Source organism: Myxocyprinus asiaticus, chromosome 6 (assembly GCF_019703515.2).
Source record: "Myxocyprinus asiaticus isolate MX2 ecotype Aquarium Trade chromosome 6, UBuf_Myxa_2, whole genome shotgun sequence".
Classification (NCBI taxonomy): domain Eukaryota; kingdom Metazoa; phylum Chordata; class Actinopteri; order Cypriniformes; family Catostomidae; genus Myxocyprinus; species Myxocyprinus asiaticus.
Window position 1 is genome coordinate 18536652 of NC_059349.1, and position 16125 is coordinate 18552776.

Consider the following 16125-nt stretch of genomic DNA (forward strand, 5'->3'; position numbering starts at 1 on the left):
TATAATGTGCAACATTGGTCCACTTTGACTGTTTATTTACTAACTGGCAGCAATAATGGAAATATCAGCAGGATTCATAGCAGAATAAATGTAGGTGTTTATTACATGTTGTTCTCTTCACTGAAAGAACCAAGGGAATTCTCTGACACATAAATTTCACTTAAAAGCAGAATGAGATAGAGTTGTCTGGGGCCTAAACTTTATCCCACTCCTGGCGAACACTATCTATCCAATCCAAATAGCTGGACACTTTGGTGTAGATGCCCAGTTTGTCTTTCTGCCCACATCCCTCTCCCCAGGACACCAGACCAATGAGGAACCAAGTGTCATGATGCATTGTCATCATCGGACCCCCACTGTCTCCCTCACAAGCATCTTTGATTTGCCCCAGCACACCACCACATAACATGTTCTGCGTCAGGTTGTTCATCATATAGCCGGAACACTGTTTGCTGTCTATAATTGGAATATCGATAAAGTTGAGAGTTGAACTGTAACGGTGAGCTGACTGATTATCCTTCCCCCAGCCAGTGACCACTGTCATGGTACCGTTGCGATGCAACATGCGTTCTGCCAAGTCCCGGCCAGGGAGGCATGCTGGGAGTATGTATGTGGAATATTTTGCTGGTCCAGACAAGCGCAACAGAGCTATGTCATTGTCCACTGTGAAAGGGTTGTATTGTGGGTGAGTAATGGCTTGTTTGACGGGAATTACCATCTCTGTTTCTTCTATCTTGAACCGTTCATAGTCACCTGGAGAGATGATAATCACGCTTGGTTAAAAACATACACACTGACCTCATAAAAGTGCCTTATATTTTATTTTATTTTTAAATAAAAAAATCAGGATGCATCAGAGCTACATTTTATAATTTAGCCATTTTTCTAATTTAGCCAGACTAAGACTCCATACATGTGAATATGATATTCCTGAAAACAAAGTGTTTTTTTTTTTGTATGTGTGTTTTGACCTCCAAGTCCCATCAAAACGTAAATGCTATTTAAAGTCACTGAAAACAGAGGTTTTTAAAAATACCTTACAAAGTAAAGACTTTTCAAATTGCTGTTTTCCGTGATGCATATTGACAGGTGAAAAAGAGATTTTGGAATAAGGTGACATCACAAATACAATTTGCTCATGACACTAGAGGTCGACCGGTAGTGGATTTTACCGATACCGATAACTGAGGTGGTGGTAAAGTCCAATAACCGATTAAACAGCCAATAGTTTTTAAAATCGATTTATAGAATGTAAAAAAAAAAAAAGTCTTAGTCTTTTCTTACTATGACAGGCACAGACATAGAGGCAACACGACTCCAAAATGATTACAATTCCAGCTGTAGTTTATTGTGAAACCAAAATCCCCAAAAAAGTTCAGAAAAAAAAAAAAGATTTGTTGCAGAATGTGGAACTTGACTATAAACAAGACCAGAACACAAAGGGGGCTCTTAGTTTGAAATGAAGAGATTTTGCTGCGTTACAATGCTCTATAAGTATTTACCGTATTTTATTGCCTTTTTATAGCCTATATATATATTCACCAGTTTTGTAAATATACTGTAGATATTTTACTAGATCAGGTTTAATGAGAAATAAATTTATTATTATTCACATGATATGAATTTAGAAACTTAATAAATGTGCTGATTGGGCAAGTGAGGATCAAAATATGGATGAATATTATTAATGATGAAAGATTTAGATAAAAAACAAATCCCCACGTGATTGTTAATTACGGATAAAAAAACAACAACTATCGATGACTACCGACATAGATTTTTGCCTATAACCAGTAGTTCCAAAAAGCAACTATTGGCACGATTAACCGGTAAAACCGATACATCGGTCTACCTCTAATGACAACGGTTGATTCTTATTGTTTGGCATGCACTGGAATTTGACACTTTTTGGTAAGAAACCCCCCCCCGAAAATGTAAGTCCTTTTTTAAATTTCGTATCATATGCCTTCGAAAGACTTGGAATATGACGCAAAAGCCGCATGGACAACTTTTATGATACTTTTGGGTCTTTTTAAGCTTTAAAGTGAGGCACTGTCCACTGCCTTTGTTTTGAAAAGACAGGCTGAGATATTCTTTAAAACTCCTTTTGTGTTCCGCATTAGAAAGAAAGTCATAGGGGCTTGGCATTGTGACAGAATACATTTTCTTTTGTGAACTATTCCTTATATATTATGCTAATATACAGCATAACTCTTAGCTACCTGTCTTGGCAATTGTCTCTTATGCAACATGTGCACTGTATTGCAAGTTGCTTTGGTAAGAAAGCATTTTCTAAGAACAAATGCAAAGTATAAAAGTAAGGAAGGATTAAGAAGGATTACACTGTAAAGAGATTATCTAAATGAATTACATACCCAGTACGACGCTGAACCGCGTGCTTGTCTCTAGGCAGTGAGCTGCAGTGAGGACCCAGTTTTCATCAATCAAAACTCCACCACAATGAAACTTGTTTTCATGATTTCGTATAAGAGCCTGTGAAATACACACACATTGTAATGAGCTAGCTACAAAGCATTTTAATGCATTACAAACTGGAGCACAAAATATGGCTATAGCAGAGTTTTTGGTACAATATATAATGCCCTAATGAGCTTTTATAAACATTCGGCACTTTAGTCAACATATACAGTATATAAGATAAGAAAATACCTGCCAGGGACTCTCTCCCTTTTTACCAACTGTGCCCCCCATAAGCCATGGCGTTAAACCAACTGTAGGCTTATTTCTATAGAATGACTTTGCAATCCGAATCTGGCCACATGAAGCCTCGTCTGTAAATGAGAAACATGCACAGAGACATTAATCTGCTCAAAAGAAATGGGTTCTTACACCTTGAGATACATCCAGTGAACTCCAAATGGTAGAAATAATTGGAAGATAAAACATTTTTTGGGTCAAAGTACTAGAACACATTTTACCAGAAGTCAAATGATTGCTTCACAGTTTACACAATAGTAAAGAATATTAGTTCATATGACTAAATAAATCTGACTACATTAGGTTACACCAACAAAAGTAATTTTAAGAGTTAGATCAGGTAGAAAAAGCGATGTAAAGCAACAACAACACATTTTTTACTTTGTACAGTGTACTCTTAATAAGTCATCTGGAAATGGCTGTTTCCCACATAAAGGCTCTGCCCTCCCTCCCTACATTTTTTTGTGCATGACACTTAAAAATTAAATTAACTACATACTTTTGGCAGTACACTTTCTAGAGTCATCTTGGAGTTGGTATCCTTTAATACAACTGCATGTGCGACCAAGACCGTCCTCTTTCTCGTGGCACTCATGATCACAATCGCCATTGTTCACAGAGCAGTTAGTGGCTGTGCTGCCTAAAAACAAAACCACAGAACGTCTATCAAGACATTTATTACCATAACCTCAGCGTATAGAACTCCAGAGGTCCACTACTAATGTCCCAAATTAGCCATAACACTGTAAATCAAAAAACACTACACCTGTCATTGGTGGATGTCTCCACTCTAAATAAGATGTGCCACTAAAATCAATTGTTGGTAATTCTCTTAAGTCAAATGCTGTAACTTGTATACAGAGATGTTTTCACACTTTCTTTTGATTGCTTGGTCTGAACCCGAGTTTGATTACACCCAGCACATTGCTTTTTATGAATTTTCAAAGTTCGATTTCAGTCAGACTTTTGCGAAGTTGGACTAACAGACCTAGATAATGTCATTGTAACTCAGCTTTATCCAGCATGTATACACATAAATTGGACTGCAATTGGCCTCTGTGCTGGCATGGCAATGAGAAAGGCATCATTCTATACTAATTGTGAATACATGCAAAGATGAAAATTATACATCATCAATGGCATTTCACTTCTGCGATTTAGGATGGATTGCTTTCAGACCAACTAACCCGAACAGTAACAGAGTTCAGAAGAACCATACACCCATACAACCTTTAGAAGATGACTCTGAAAACCGCTTTTACACCAATCCAACAAACTGAACACAGATGTAAAATGGACTCGGGTCCACACCAAAAGCTCTAGTGTAAAAGCCCCATCAGAAAGAAAGAGGCTCACGCAGGTGACAATTTCTCCCTTCAAACCCTGGGTTGCAGATGCAGGAGTAATCCTGAAACATGTCCACACACTTTCCATTAACACATGGATTCGAGGCACACTGGTCTGCATCTAAGAGCACACAACACATATTCAGTAATTAATAGCAGTTATGATGGCCTGCAGCGATATTGTATAAGACAGACCAGACTAACCTGTATACACTGTCCAGAATTCCAGCTGCAAAAGGAAAACATTGGTTAGTGGATAATAATTTAGAAAAAAACATCTGTAATTGTTTAAATGCTAACAAGACTAACCGTGGCCTCCCTAGTATTGAAGATTTCCCTCGCCTCTTCGAAATTGCATATTTCCTCCCTACACTCACGCTCCAACGATGGGGGCTTTAGTTCCTCCATAAATCCGTTAGCTCTTCTTGAGCGCAGGAGCATGTGTGCTTTTGGGCTGCTAGAAAAAACTGACCAAAACAGATCCAAGGTTCATAGTACAGAGAACACTGAATTGGCACCAGAAATAACAACTATAATTGCTTTTGAACCTAATGCACACATTTTCTCTGATGATCATATGTTAATAAGAGCATAAAAAAAAAAATTTGTTTTCAATGTTAAGACATTTGCAACACTTAAAGGGTAAGTTCTGACAGCCTCAGTTACCATTCACTTTGTATGGGGAAAAAAAGTTGCAATGAAAGTAAATGGTGTCTGAGGTTTTCAGTCCCTACATTATGCCAAACATCTGCTCTTGTGTTCCACAGAAGATAGAAAGTCATTCCGATTTGTAAATGATGACAGAATTGTCATATTTGGGTTTGCAACTGTTTACAAATTCTAAAGTGGTATTGATTTCTCATACATTACCTGACTTGCAGAGAGCTCTGGCAGGCCAAAATACAACCAGCACTGAGATGTAGAGGATAAGGCTCCTCATCATGGCAACAAACCCTTTAAATACAACAAGACGCAAATTCCCGATTATAATTCAACAATGATCATCTGTTACGTTGGAAGATTTTACAGAATTTAAACTGACTAGATGTACATGATTGATTACATTCAAGGCTACAAAGTACACTGCCTGAACTACTACAAAATAACACACACACAAAATATACTTCTTACCGTATTAAGCAGGGATCAGCGGGGACAATTAGAGGCCAGATTTTCCCTCTCCTAGATGAGAACTATGTTTGAAGTAAAATAAATCAAAAACATTTAATTGTCTTAACTTTTATCTATCTCTGCTTTGTTTCCAATCCAACAGGACAGCACAACACGTCCAGCCTTTAGCAAGTTATAGTAACTGAACTCCAACAAACATTGCACAGAACAAACAATATTGGCTGAGATAATTCGTATCAGGAATTTAAGTTGCAAGTACTTTAATATCATCCACTAGTTAAGCAGTGTCAATCAATCAATACTTCAAGACTTTACCAATCTTACATATTTATTTTTACAATATTTACTTACATTCTGAAAATAAGAAAGGAACTGGAATGGTAGATGTGGTGTTTAAAGTGTGTTAATGACTAACTATATCTGTTTACCAAGAGTCCACAGTCGAAATGCTCCTGAATTCTCATCTTCTGTCTGCCCACATACACCTACTGATGTCAAACTCTACTACAGCTAATGGTTTATTCACTACTCAGTCACATTTGTGATTCATAACCTTGTCATTTATAAATTTTGAAATGAATATAATAATGTGTGTTCTTCCAGAATTCTTATATAAATAATTTATTTTATCCAGCTTAACATTGCTTGTATTTGTCCAAACTGTCCCACATTTCTTTTCTCTCTAGAATGGATAGCTCATGTTGTCATCAATAAATGCACTCACAGATCTATCCCCATTTGTCATTAGCAAAAGCATTTTTTTTAGCTCATATTTCAGTTGCATAATGGGTCACGCATTCTTGCGCTGTGTTCCTAATATAAATACTGCATACAGTCTACATACAGTATAGTTATTTGATACTGATCTTGAAATAAAAGCTGCACACACCTATACATACATAAAATAGGGTTAACAAAACAATTGATCATAATGACAACAAAATGAGCACATTCAGAGATGTACAGTATAGCTACATTATATCCAGCAGACTGTCAGAAAATTGTGATATCTGTATCCTTGTACTATTCTAGTTCTAACTAGGCTAAACTGGTTAGCGCTGGTTTGATGGCTATGACTAGCATAGCCATACTGTTCACCAACAAAACTTGGTAGCTGTTTGACCATCTTGACCTTTCTAGTAAAGTTGATTTATGTAAATTTTACGCTTGTGAAGCAGCAGATTCTTGCTGGTTAAGTTTGACTGCTAATGTTGTCAGGCTAGCCAGGTATCCTGCTTTGGGTATCAGAAATTCAATGATCAAACCACAACATGTGCTGGTGAACAGGTATGCTGGTCAGTACCTTAAATAATTTAGCATCTTAAATAAAAACAACATGTATGTGATTTAATGATGCAAGTTCCTGCTTATGAAAATTGAGAGTTTGTGGCAAATTTGCAAATTTGGTCGGACATGTGAACGGCGAGCTCTGCGCACTTTGCTAGTTTTTAATTATTTTTGTGTCTTAAACCGGTGAGATTCGATACACCCTACTACATAAAAGTTCTATGAAGTCAACATGTCAAAGAATTCCAAATCCTCAGGCTCTGGGGATATTAAAAGAAACTTACATGCTCAAGCTGATACCCCAGACAGGGCCGCAGACCAGGGACTCAGTTTGGACGGTGCAGCGGGAGAGCTTCAGCAGCAACTGGTGAGCATGTCTGTAATGCTGGCGAAGGTCGTGGTGGACTTGGACAGTCTTGCTGTTATACGTCGATCGATCACTGTGATGGAGACAAAATTATCTGAGTTGGTTACAAGAATCAGGGACGTTGAGAAACGGATTGATTATCTGGAGTCATCAGAGAAGGAATTAGCTGCTAACTCACTCGTGACCATAGTAGATTAGAATGCATTTGGGAAAAGCTGGAAGACCTTGAGAATCATAATCGGCAAAACAACGTCTGAATTGTTGGAATTCCTGAGCATGAGGAAGACCGAGATATGGTAAAATTCCTAGATGAGCTCTTTCTGAGTCTGCTCAACATAACAGGCCATAAGCTGGAAATCGAGCGAGCTCACAGAGTTCCGGCTCAGAGATCCGTGGAAGGAGAAAGGCCCCGATCAATTCTGGCCAAATTTCTGAGATCATCTGATAAAGATCTTGTGTTATGCAAGGCAAGGAGTAAAGGACAGCTTTCTTGGAAAAACCACAATATTTTCTTGTTCCCAGACTTTGCAAATTCGACAAGAGAGAAACGTGATCGATTCAAGGAATGCAAGAAACACTTACATCAACGGAAGGTCGCTTTTGCACTGATGTTTCCGGCCAAATTGAGAATAGATACTAAGGATGGCCACAAAATATTTACATGCCCACAGCAAGCATTGTCCTTCATAGAGACAATGAGGTGAGTAAGCCATTTGGTGATTTTCATGTTGCTGCCCAGTGGGCCTGACTCAATGAACATTCACTTGACTGTCTGAGGAAGCTGGGCACCTGTTTTGTTTCTTTTTGTGCAAGTTCCACCTGGCGGCTAGAGTTTGTTTTGTGGGGTAGCACTCCTTCAGGACAGTGTGCGGGTGAATCTGCACGTTCTTTGTGTTTATGCCTCCTATTGGCTGGAGTTTGTTTTGTGGAGTATTCTTTGCAGGACATTGGAAGGATAAGGTCATCTACTGCACTCATGAACAGCCGGCTCACTGGACATTCTTTTGACTGTCCGAGGAAACTGAACAGGTTTTTTTTTTTTTCAGTTATGCGAAGGAATCTACATGTTCTTTGTGTTCATTCTGCCTATTGGCTGGAGTTTGTATTATAGATTTTCTTCTGTTATGTAATTCTGTCTCACAAAATTTATACAGAACCACCGGACTTGAGCAATCCGACAGCAAAGTTGTCACGGGGACTCCCGTAGGCGTACATGGACTGTTTGAGTTTAGAGGGATGGATGCCGGTTGGCGCTGTCATGCACGGGGTTAATTTGCACATTTTTCTTTTTTCTGTTTGTTTGGTTCGGGGTTTGACCGTTGCACTAATGTTGGAATGTGGTCTTTATAATTTTAATTTTGACACACAATCTATTTTTTCTCATATGTCAAAATGTCAGTTGTTAATATGAGTGGATTATCTCCATGTGGAATGTGAATGAGTTGGGGCACCCCATAAAAAGAAGGATTTATTTTCTTAAACGAAGGAAATATGATATAGTGTTTCTTCAAGAAACACACCTTTCCCCTCAGGAAGCGGAACAATTTGGGAAGATATGGGGTGGACATGTTTTCTTTAGTGCTGGCTCAATTAAGAGAAGGGGAGTCATTACATTGATAAGTAAACATCTACAATTCAAATGTCTCAAACAGATTAAAGATAAATTAGATAAATGAATTATTGTTTTAGCAGAAATTCAGGGGCAAAGGCTGATTTTGGCTAATATTTATGCACCTAACGTTGATGATCAGGGCTTTTTTTATAGATCTTGAAGGGATGTTGCAAGCCGCTGGCACCCCTCATGATATATATAATACTGGGAGGAGACTTTAATATTTTGATGGACTCAGTCCTTGATCATAGTGAAGCAAAAGTGTGTAAGCCCCCTAGAGCAACACTGACGCTTCACAGGATGTGTAAAAATCTTGGTCTTACAGAAATTGGAGACTTTTAAACCCATCTGGTAGGGACTATAAATGTTTTCATCAGTTTATAAGATTTATTCTAGAATATATTGTATTTTTTTATATCTAAGTCCCTCATTTCATCTGTTGTTGATTGCTCAATTGGAAACATCTTAGTCTCAGATCACGCCCTGCTGAGTTTAGAGGTGTTGCCACATGTGGAGGAAAAGAAATCATATAGTTGGTGCTTTAATGTATCCCTTTTGCAAAATCCTGATTTCCAACAAATGTTAAAGGCTGAAATCAATGTTTATATGGAGACTAACTGGTCCTCAGTATCCTCTGTGGGTGTGGCTTGGGAGGCACTTAAGGCAGTTCTTAGGGGTCAGATCAAACAGTATGCCTCATTCATTAAAAAATCCAAAGCACGAGAACTTATGGAGTTGGAAGGAAATATTAAAAGTGCAGGGGCAGAGCTGAAGCGCTGTATGTCAGCTGATGGCCTCAGAGAATTGACCTGATTGAAATACTGATATAATACTATTTTGTCGTGGAAGGTTGAGTTTTGGTTATTTAGGGCAAGACAGTCATACTTTGAGTTGGGGGACAAAGCAGGGAAGAGAGAGTCTTTTTATTACCATTTCCTCAGTGAAATCTGCTGGTGGTGAAATTTTTATCTTGGCCATTGATATTAATAATGCTTTTAAAGGATTCTATCTTGATATAGTGCCACATCTTCGTCTACGGATGAAGATATTAGGAATTTTGTGGAACCATTAGAACTCCCTAAACTGATGATTGAACAAAACAATTCTCTTGATTCTGAGATAAACTTGGAGGAGCTTGGCGAGGTAATTAAGGCCTTACCTACAGGCAAGGCTCCGGGGCCAGATGGCTTTGCCACTGAATTTTTTCGATCTTATGCTACAGAACTGGCTCCACTTTTGTTAGAAGTTTATACAGAAACATTAAAGAATGGAAAGCTCCTGCCAACCATGACGCAAGCCCAGATCAGTCTGATTCTTAAAAAAGACAAAGAATTCCTGGTCAAAGAATTTCCTGATCCAGCTAGACGTAAAAATATTGTCAAAAATTTTGGCTAACCGATTAACATCTCTTATACATATAGATCAGGTGGGGTTTATTCGGGGCCGCAGCTCTTCTGACAACATTAGGCATCTCATCAATATTATGTGATCAATGGTGATTGATCAGACTCCGGTCATGGCCATCTCATTTTGACACTGAAAAGGCGTTTGATATGGTAGAATGGGATTATCTTTTTAAGAATTTGGGAATATATACGGTTCGGGAATACTTTTATTGGATGGATTAAGTTACTTTATAGACACCCTGTGGCGGTACAAATAAATGGATTAATTTCAGATTATTTTACTCTGAATAGGGGCACCCGGCAGGGTTGCCCTTTTTTCCCATTATTGTTCTGTCTTGCCCTGGAACCATTAGCAGCCACGATAAGAAAGGAGGAGGATTTTCCAGGGGTGATGGCGGGAGGTGTGGCGCATAAGCTTTTGCTTTACGCAGATGATATTTTATTATTCGTCTCCGACTCCACTAGATCTATGCCTTGCCTCCACAGAATTATTAATTCCTTTTCTAAATTCTCAGGATATAGAGTCAATTGGTCTAAATCCGAAGCTTTGGTTCTGACAGCGTATTGCCCAGTAATGACTTTCCAGCCGGGCGCCTTCCAGTGGCCCAAACAGGGCAATAAGTATTTGGGCATTTTATTCCCAGCAAATTTGTCTGATTTAGTTAAAGTTAACTTTGATCACTTAATAAAAAGGTTTTCAAGCGATGTGGGCAGGTGGGCTTCATTACATTTATCTATGATTGGGAAGGTTAATGTTACTAAAATGAATTGCATTCCAAAATTTAACTACCTGCTACAATCTCTCCCTGTAGATGTCCCCCTCTCTTAATTCAAGCAATTCGATAGCATAGCGAAGACCTTCATTTGGAATGGTAAGCGTCCTAGATTACATTTTAATAAGTTACAAGGGGCCGACTGACAAAGTGGGGCTAGGCCTACCCAAGATTTTGTTTTATTATTATGCATTCAGTCTCAGACATTTGGCTCATTGGTCGCTTCCACCTGAGAGAGCCCCTCCCTGGTTTTCTATTGAACAGGAAGTTCTTGCCCCTATTTTGTCATTGCAAAGCCTTTCTATCAAACTAATCGGACAAGTTAAGTTACACCCCGTTATCTCGCATTTGCACTCGGTAGTGTTTAATTGGACATTTATTTAAATGTTGCCTCAAGCATATGGCTGAACCCAAAATTATGTATTGATAAGTCACCTTTCTGCTGGTCAGAGTGGATTGTGAGGGGGGTTTTCTACACTCGGTGACCTATATGAGAGTTGAGATCTTTTGAAAATTTGGTTCAACATTTTGTGATTCCCAGATCTCAGTTCTATAGGCATATACAGCTGCGCCACCTGCTCTGTACTGTTTTGGGGAGTAGCATACACCCCCCAAAGCAGCAGATACTCTGGGAGTGGTGATTACTGCTTTTGGAAAAGGTCATGAGGCATCAGTGTATTACTCCCTGTTAATTCAGAGTCTAGGGGACGGAGCTGTTCTATCAAGAGATTATGGGAGATAGATTTAAACTTGGTATTGGAGGGATTAGGCTAGAATTCTAAAAAATGTCAAATCTGTATCTAGTGATGCAAGGGTTTGCCTTATGCAATTTAAGATTTTAAATAGATTCTATTGGACCCCCTCTAGATTTTATAGGCTTGGTCTTAAAGACACACCCACCTGCTGGCAATGCCAATTGGAGGATGGAGGCACAACGTCATGGTTACTTGCGTAACCTCCATTCCCTGATGGAGGGAATGAGACGTTGTGTCGATGTAGTGACACTAGGGGTCACTCTTGGGAGCCTGAGACACCTCTGGTCTTTGATAAAAGGCCAATGAAAATTGGCGAGTGGTATTTGCATGCCACTCCCCCAGACATACAGGTATAAAAGGAGCTGGTATGCAACCACTCATTCAGGATTTATGCTGAGGAGCCGAGACAAGGTCTGGCCATTTCAGCGGGTAGTTCAGCGTTGTGGCAGGAGGGACACAACATCTCGTTCCCTCCATCAGGGAACGGAGGTTATGCAAGTAACCATGACATTCCCTGTCAGTCACTCACTCGACACTGTGTCGATGTAGTGACACTAGGGATCCCTATACAAAACACCACAACTGGCTGAACTGTATTATGTGAACTGGCGGTGTGTGACGGGCAGACCACTGTGTGCCTCGTAGCCAGCACACCGGGTCGACACGTAACCTCCCCCAACATAGTTATGAGTGTCGAAAGTCCCTTTAGGGACAAGTTGACTACCCAAAAGACAGAGACAGGCTAACCCAGTCGAGGGTCTTTTCCCCTTCTTTTTTTCCACTCCCTAAAAAAGAAGGGGGATTATCTGACTGGGCTGCCAGGTCTAGTCACGGGGTGTCCCTCCCACCTCGCCCAAAGGGGGGGGGATATTTAAGTGGTCTTGCCGACCATGTGGAGAGTCCTCAAGGTAGATTCTGCCCAACGGGGGAGGAGTTACTACAAACATGGTGACTGGGGCAGAGGGGCTCTGCCCAAGGAAGACACAGTTTGCCAACAGGGAAATGAATTAGTGGAAGATATACATTGCATGGGGTTTGCCTTACAGGGAACCACTACATACGGAGCACCTACCCCAGAACAGGGCTCTTAGTTAGCACGTGTACTGGGCCGGCAGTGAGTCTCTCCAAAAACTTGACTGCCACAGGGCTCGGAGGAAGTCAACCAGGGAACATATTTTGTGAACACTACTGGGAATTAATGGCGCACGTCTTCAGCTCAAAAGAGGTGGAAGGCGCTATGTGCAAGCGATACACCCGGCCGGCTATCCCGGGCTTATCTGCTTGTATTGCGTGCCACTACCTGGGACGAAACCGGTTCCACCCAGAGGTTGTAGAACCTTGCAAAGTGTTGGGTGTTGCCCAGCCCACTGCTCTGCAAATGTCTGTTAGAGAGGCACCCCTGGCCAGGGCCCAGGAGGCCACTACACCCCTGGTAGAATGGGCTCATAGCCTTACTGAGGGCAGCATGTCCTGGACGTGATATGCCATAGCTATGGCGTCAGTGAGCCAGTGGGCGATCCTCTGCTTGGAGACAGTGCTTCCTTTCCGCTGTGCACCAAAGCAGACAACGTGCTGCTCAGAGATTCTAAAGCTCTGCGTGCAGTCCAAATAGATACGTAAACCATGCACCGAACACAGGAACGATAGGGCTGGGCCTGCCTCCTCCTGGGGCAGCGCTCGCAGGTTCACCACCTGATCCCTAAAAGGGGTCGTGGGAACCTTGGGCACATAGCCCGGTAGGGTTCTCAGGATCATGTGAGAGTAGCCTGGACCGAACTCCAGGCACGTTTCGCTGACAGAGAATGCTTGCAGGTCTCCTACCCTCTTGATGGAAGTGGGCGCAGTCAGGAGGGCAGTCTTCAAGGAGAGTGCCTTAAGCTCAGCTGACTGCAAAGGCTCAAAGGGGGCTCTCTGTAGACCCTGAAGAACTACAGAGAGGTCCCATGAGGGAACGAGGTGCGGTCTGGAGGGATTCAGCCTCCTGGCGCCTCTCAGGAACCTGATGATCAGGTCGTGCATCCCTAAGGACTTACCGTTGACTGCATTGTGGTGTGCTGCTATGGCGGCAACGTACACCTTCAAGGTGGAAGGGGACAGCCGCCCTTCCAACCTCTCCTGCAGGAAGGAAAGCACTGATCCGACTGTGCATCTCTGGGGGTCTTCCCGTCGGGAAGAACACCACTTAGCGAACAGACACCACTTAAAGGCATACAGCCTGTGACTGGGCAATCGTCCCCAAAGGGAGAAGCCCAGCTGAGGCTTCTGCGTCCAACTGGACGAGCCCGCTCTCCAATGCTGCGCTCGAGAGCTCATCACTTTCACGGGCTCCGAATAAGAGGTTGAACTCGCCGTGAGACTAGCCGGCGGACTCATCCGGAAGCCCGATCGGGGCAAACGAGCGTGCTGGGGAATGGGAGGTCTGCGGGGGGATACCTGGCAGAGGCGGTCCCATTGGGGTCCCCAAATCACCCCCAGTGCTAGCCACGCTGTCCTCATTCCCGTGGGTAAAAGGACCGAGGTGGGGAGCCTCTGGGGTGGCTTGCTTTCTTACGAAGGCGAGCCGCAACCGCATCGTTGCCATGGACATGTCCTCGCAATGAGTACATGACCATCCACGAATGCTGTCTCTGCGTGAGCAGTGCCCAGACATGAAAGACAGTGACCGTGACCATCAGAAGGCAAGAGATAACGAGCGCAACTAGGAATAACACACAAAGGCATCTTTAAAAAGACGCGTCTTTAAAAAGACGTTCCGTGTGTGCCACTCTTTTAGAGAAATATACTCTTTTAGAGAAATATACTCTTATTTCTGCCAAAGTGCCCAGGGGCATTCTCTGCAGTGCACCAGTGCAGAGGAGGGAGAAGCCGCTGAAATGCGCCATCAGATCCAGCAGAGGTAAATGAACAGTCGTGGGAATTCAGCTCAGTGAGCATGACCGTTCGGCACCGAAGAGAAAATCTGAATGAGTGGTTGCAAACCAGCTCCTTTTATACCTGTATGTCCGGGGGAGTGGCATGCAAATACCACTCGCCAATTTTCATTGGCCTTTTATCAAAGACCAGAGGTGTCTCAGGCTCCCAAGAGTGACCCCTAGTGTCACTACATCGACACAGTGTCGAGTGAGTGACAGATAGGAACCCATGATTTTTGGGGGTGTGTTAAGATCCAGGTTTTTGGTTTAGGGTTCAGAGTTTTGTATGTGATGTCTTGGGCACTCAGGTTTCGTTTTGCCCCAGACTCTGTATTTTGTGAGATGGGATGGTCATCAATGTGGGGAATAAACATGTGGAGGATTGGGTCCTAACCAGTGTTATGGTCTCCAGACAGGTGATTTTGAGGGGTTGGAAGTCGGCTGGAGTGCCCCCATTTCAGGAGTGGTGCTCGGAGATGGGGAGGGTGGCGGCTCTCGAAGAAGGGTCATATAGAAGAATGGGGAATTTGGATTTGTATGTTGGGAAATGGGGCAGATACTTGGAAGGTTCTCAGGGTGGACCAGTGGAGAGAGAGGGGTAGTTGTTGATGTGTGTGATTTTTATATATTTTTTTCTTTGTTTTGTTTTTGTTTGTTTTTTCTTTCTTTTGTATGTGCTCATGTGTGACCACAGGGGTGTTTGTTGAGGGTCGGGGTGGGCTTGGGGATGGGGAGGAGGAGGGGTGGTAGTGGGAGTTAAATGGTGATTTCATGTATTTATGTTTTGCTTTTCTGTGTTCATATAAAACATTTTAATCATAAAAAACAAGATGAGGATGATGAGCTTTGCATACCAGCAGCACACACATTGGCTCATTCGTGTCTCAGGGTGTGGAAATGAGGGCACATTTTACAGTTATTTATCTTGTATTGTGCATCTTCGTTTTTAGGCCTTGTTCCAGTAGCTACAGTTTCCAGTGTACTTTTTGATTCATAATGAGGTTGTATGAATGAAGTTGACTCAGGTTGCATAGCTAAGTGGAAGAAGAATGAGGTGTGGTCCCAGGGCATTCTCTGTATCAATCTATTGGCCCTAAAAGATAAAGCCAACAGGATTGGTTTGTTTAAAGAAGCTAATTCTTGGTGTTTTCCTCACCTTAACATGTGAGAATGAGGTCTCATGGCGTAAGTACAACAGTTCTGTGCAGGGTTATGTCAAGCGAACCATGTGCCATTTGTATCACTACAAGGAAAACTACAATTATATAAGCAACTGTAACTACACAAAGTGTGTGAACTTGAAAAAGGTAACTAATTTTAATTATATTTTACTAGTTTTGTTTGTTCCTTGGGAATTAAACCCATGAGCTTGGCAATGCCAGCAACATGCTCTACCAGTTGAGCTACAGGAACCCTCACACACTAGTCACAAAAAGTGCTCTGAACATACATTCATGACTGTTGCAATATCCTGACAAATGACCATCAGACTGACCCTATTTAGAGATACTGGGAACACTTTAACTGATCCATCTTAAAGTCCTGTCTGAGCTGGGACAAAAGTGGTTTTGCAACATCAATCTTCTAAAAGGGATTTGTTTTCATTCTGGAGTCTCTTATCTTAACATCAGCCAGATCATTTTAGGAACAAGGAAGATATGAAAACAAGGAGGAGGGCTTTTGTTTGTTCACAATTATTGTGATTATCACTATCCAGACCATGTTGTTGAACACTAATGAGGTCATTCTGCATGCAGAAGCCCCATGCTATACTGGGTATAATGTGATATTATATCCAGCCCCTCTGCTTTGTCTGCA

General features: G+C 41.7%; 1 protein-coding gene across 2 annotated transcripts; it reads right to left on the reverse strand.

Annotated features, from left to right (window-relative positions):
• Positions 1 to 73: 73 nt before the first annotated feature.
• On the reverse strand, positions 74 to 5683 carry LOC127442799 (vitamin K-dependent protein C-like). 2 transcript variants are annotated; one of them, XM_051700995.1, is made up of 10 exons: positions 5547 to 5683; positions 5196 to 5257; positions 4935 to 5018; positions 4374 to 4531; positions 4269 to 4293; positions 4075 to 4185; positions 3218 to 3358; positions 2671 to 2792; positions 2376 to 2493; positions 74 to 753 (listed from the first exon to the last, which is right to left on the reverse strand). In XM_051700995.1, the coding sequence occupies exons 3-10, from the start codon at positions 5005 to 5007 to the stop codon at positions 194 to 196; spliced, it is 1308 nt and encodes a 435-aa protein (XP_051556955.1). In that variant the 5' UTR covers positions 5008 to 5018; positions 5196 to 5257; positions 5547 to 5683; the 3' UTR covers positions 74 to 193. The 2 variants fall into 2 exon arrangements, with proteins under 2 accessions (XP_051556955.1, XP_051556956.1); XM_051700996.1 differs by lacking the exon at positions 5547 to 5683 and having other exon boundaries at positions 5196 to 5372.
• Between the last annotated feature and the right edge of the window lie 10442 nt (positions 5684 to 16125).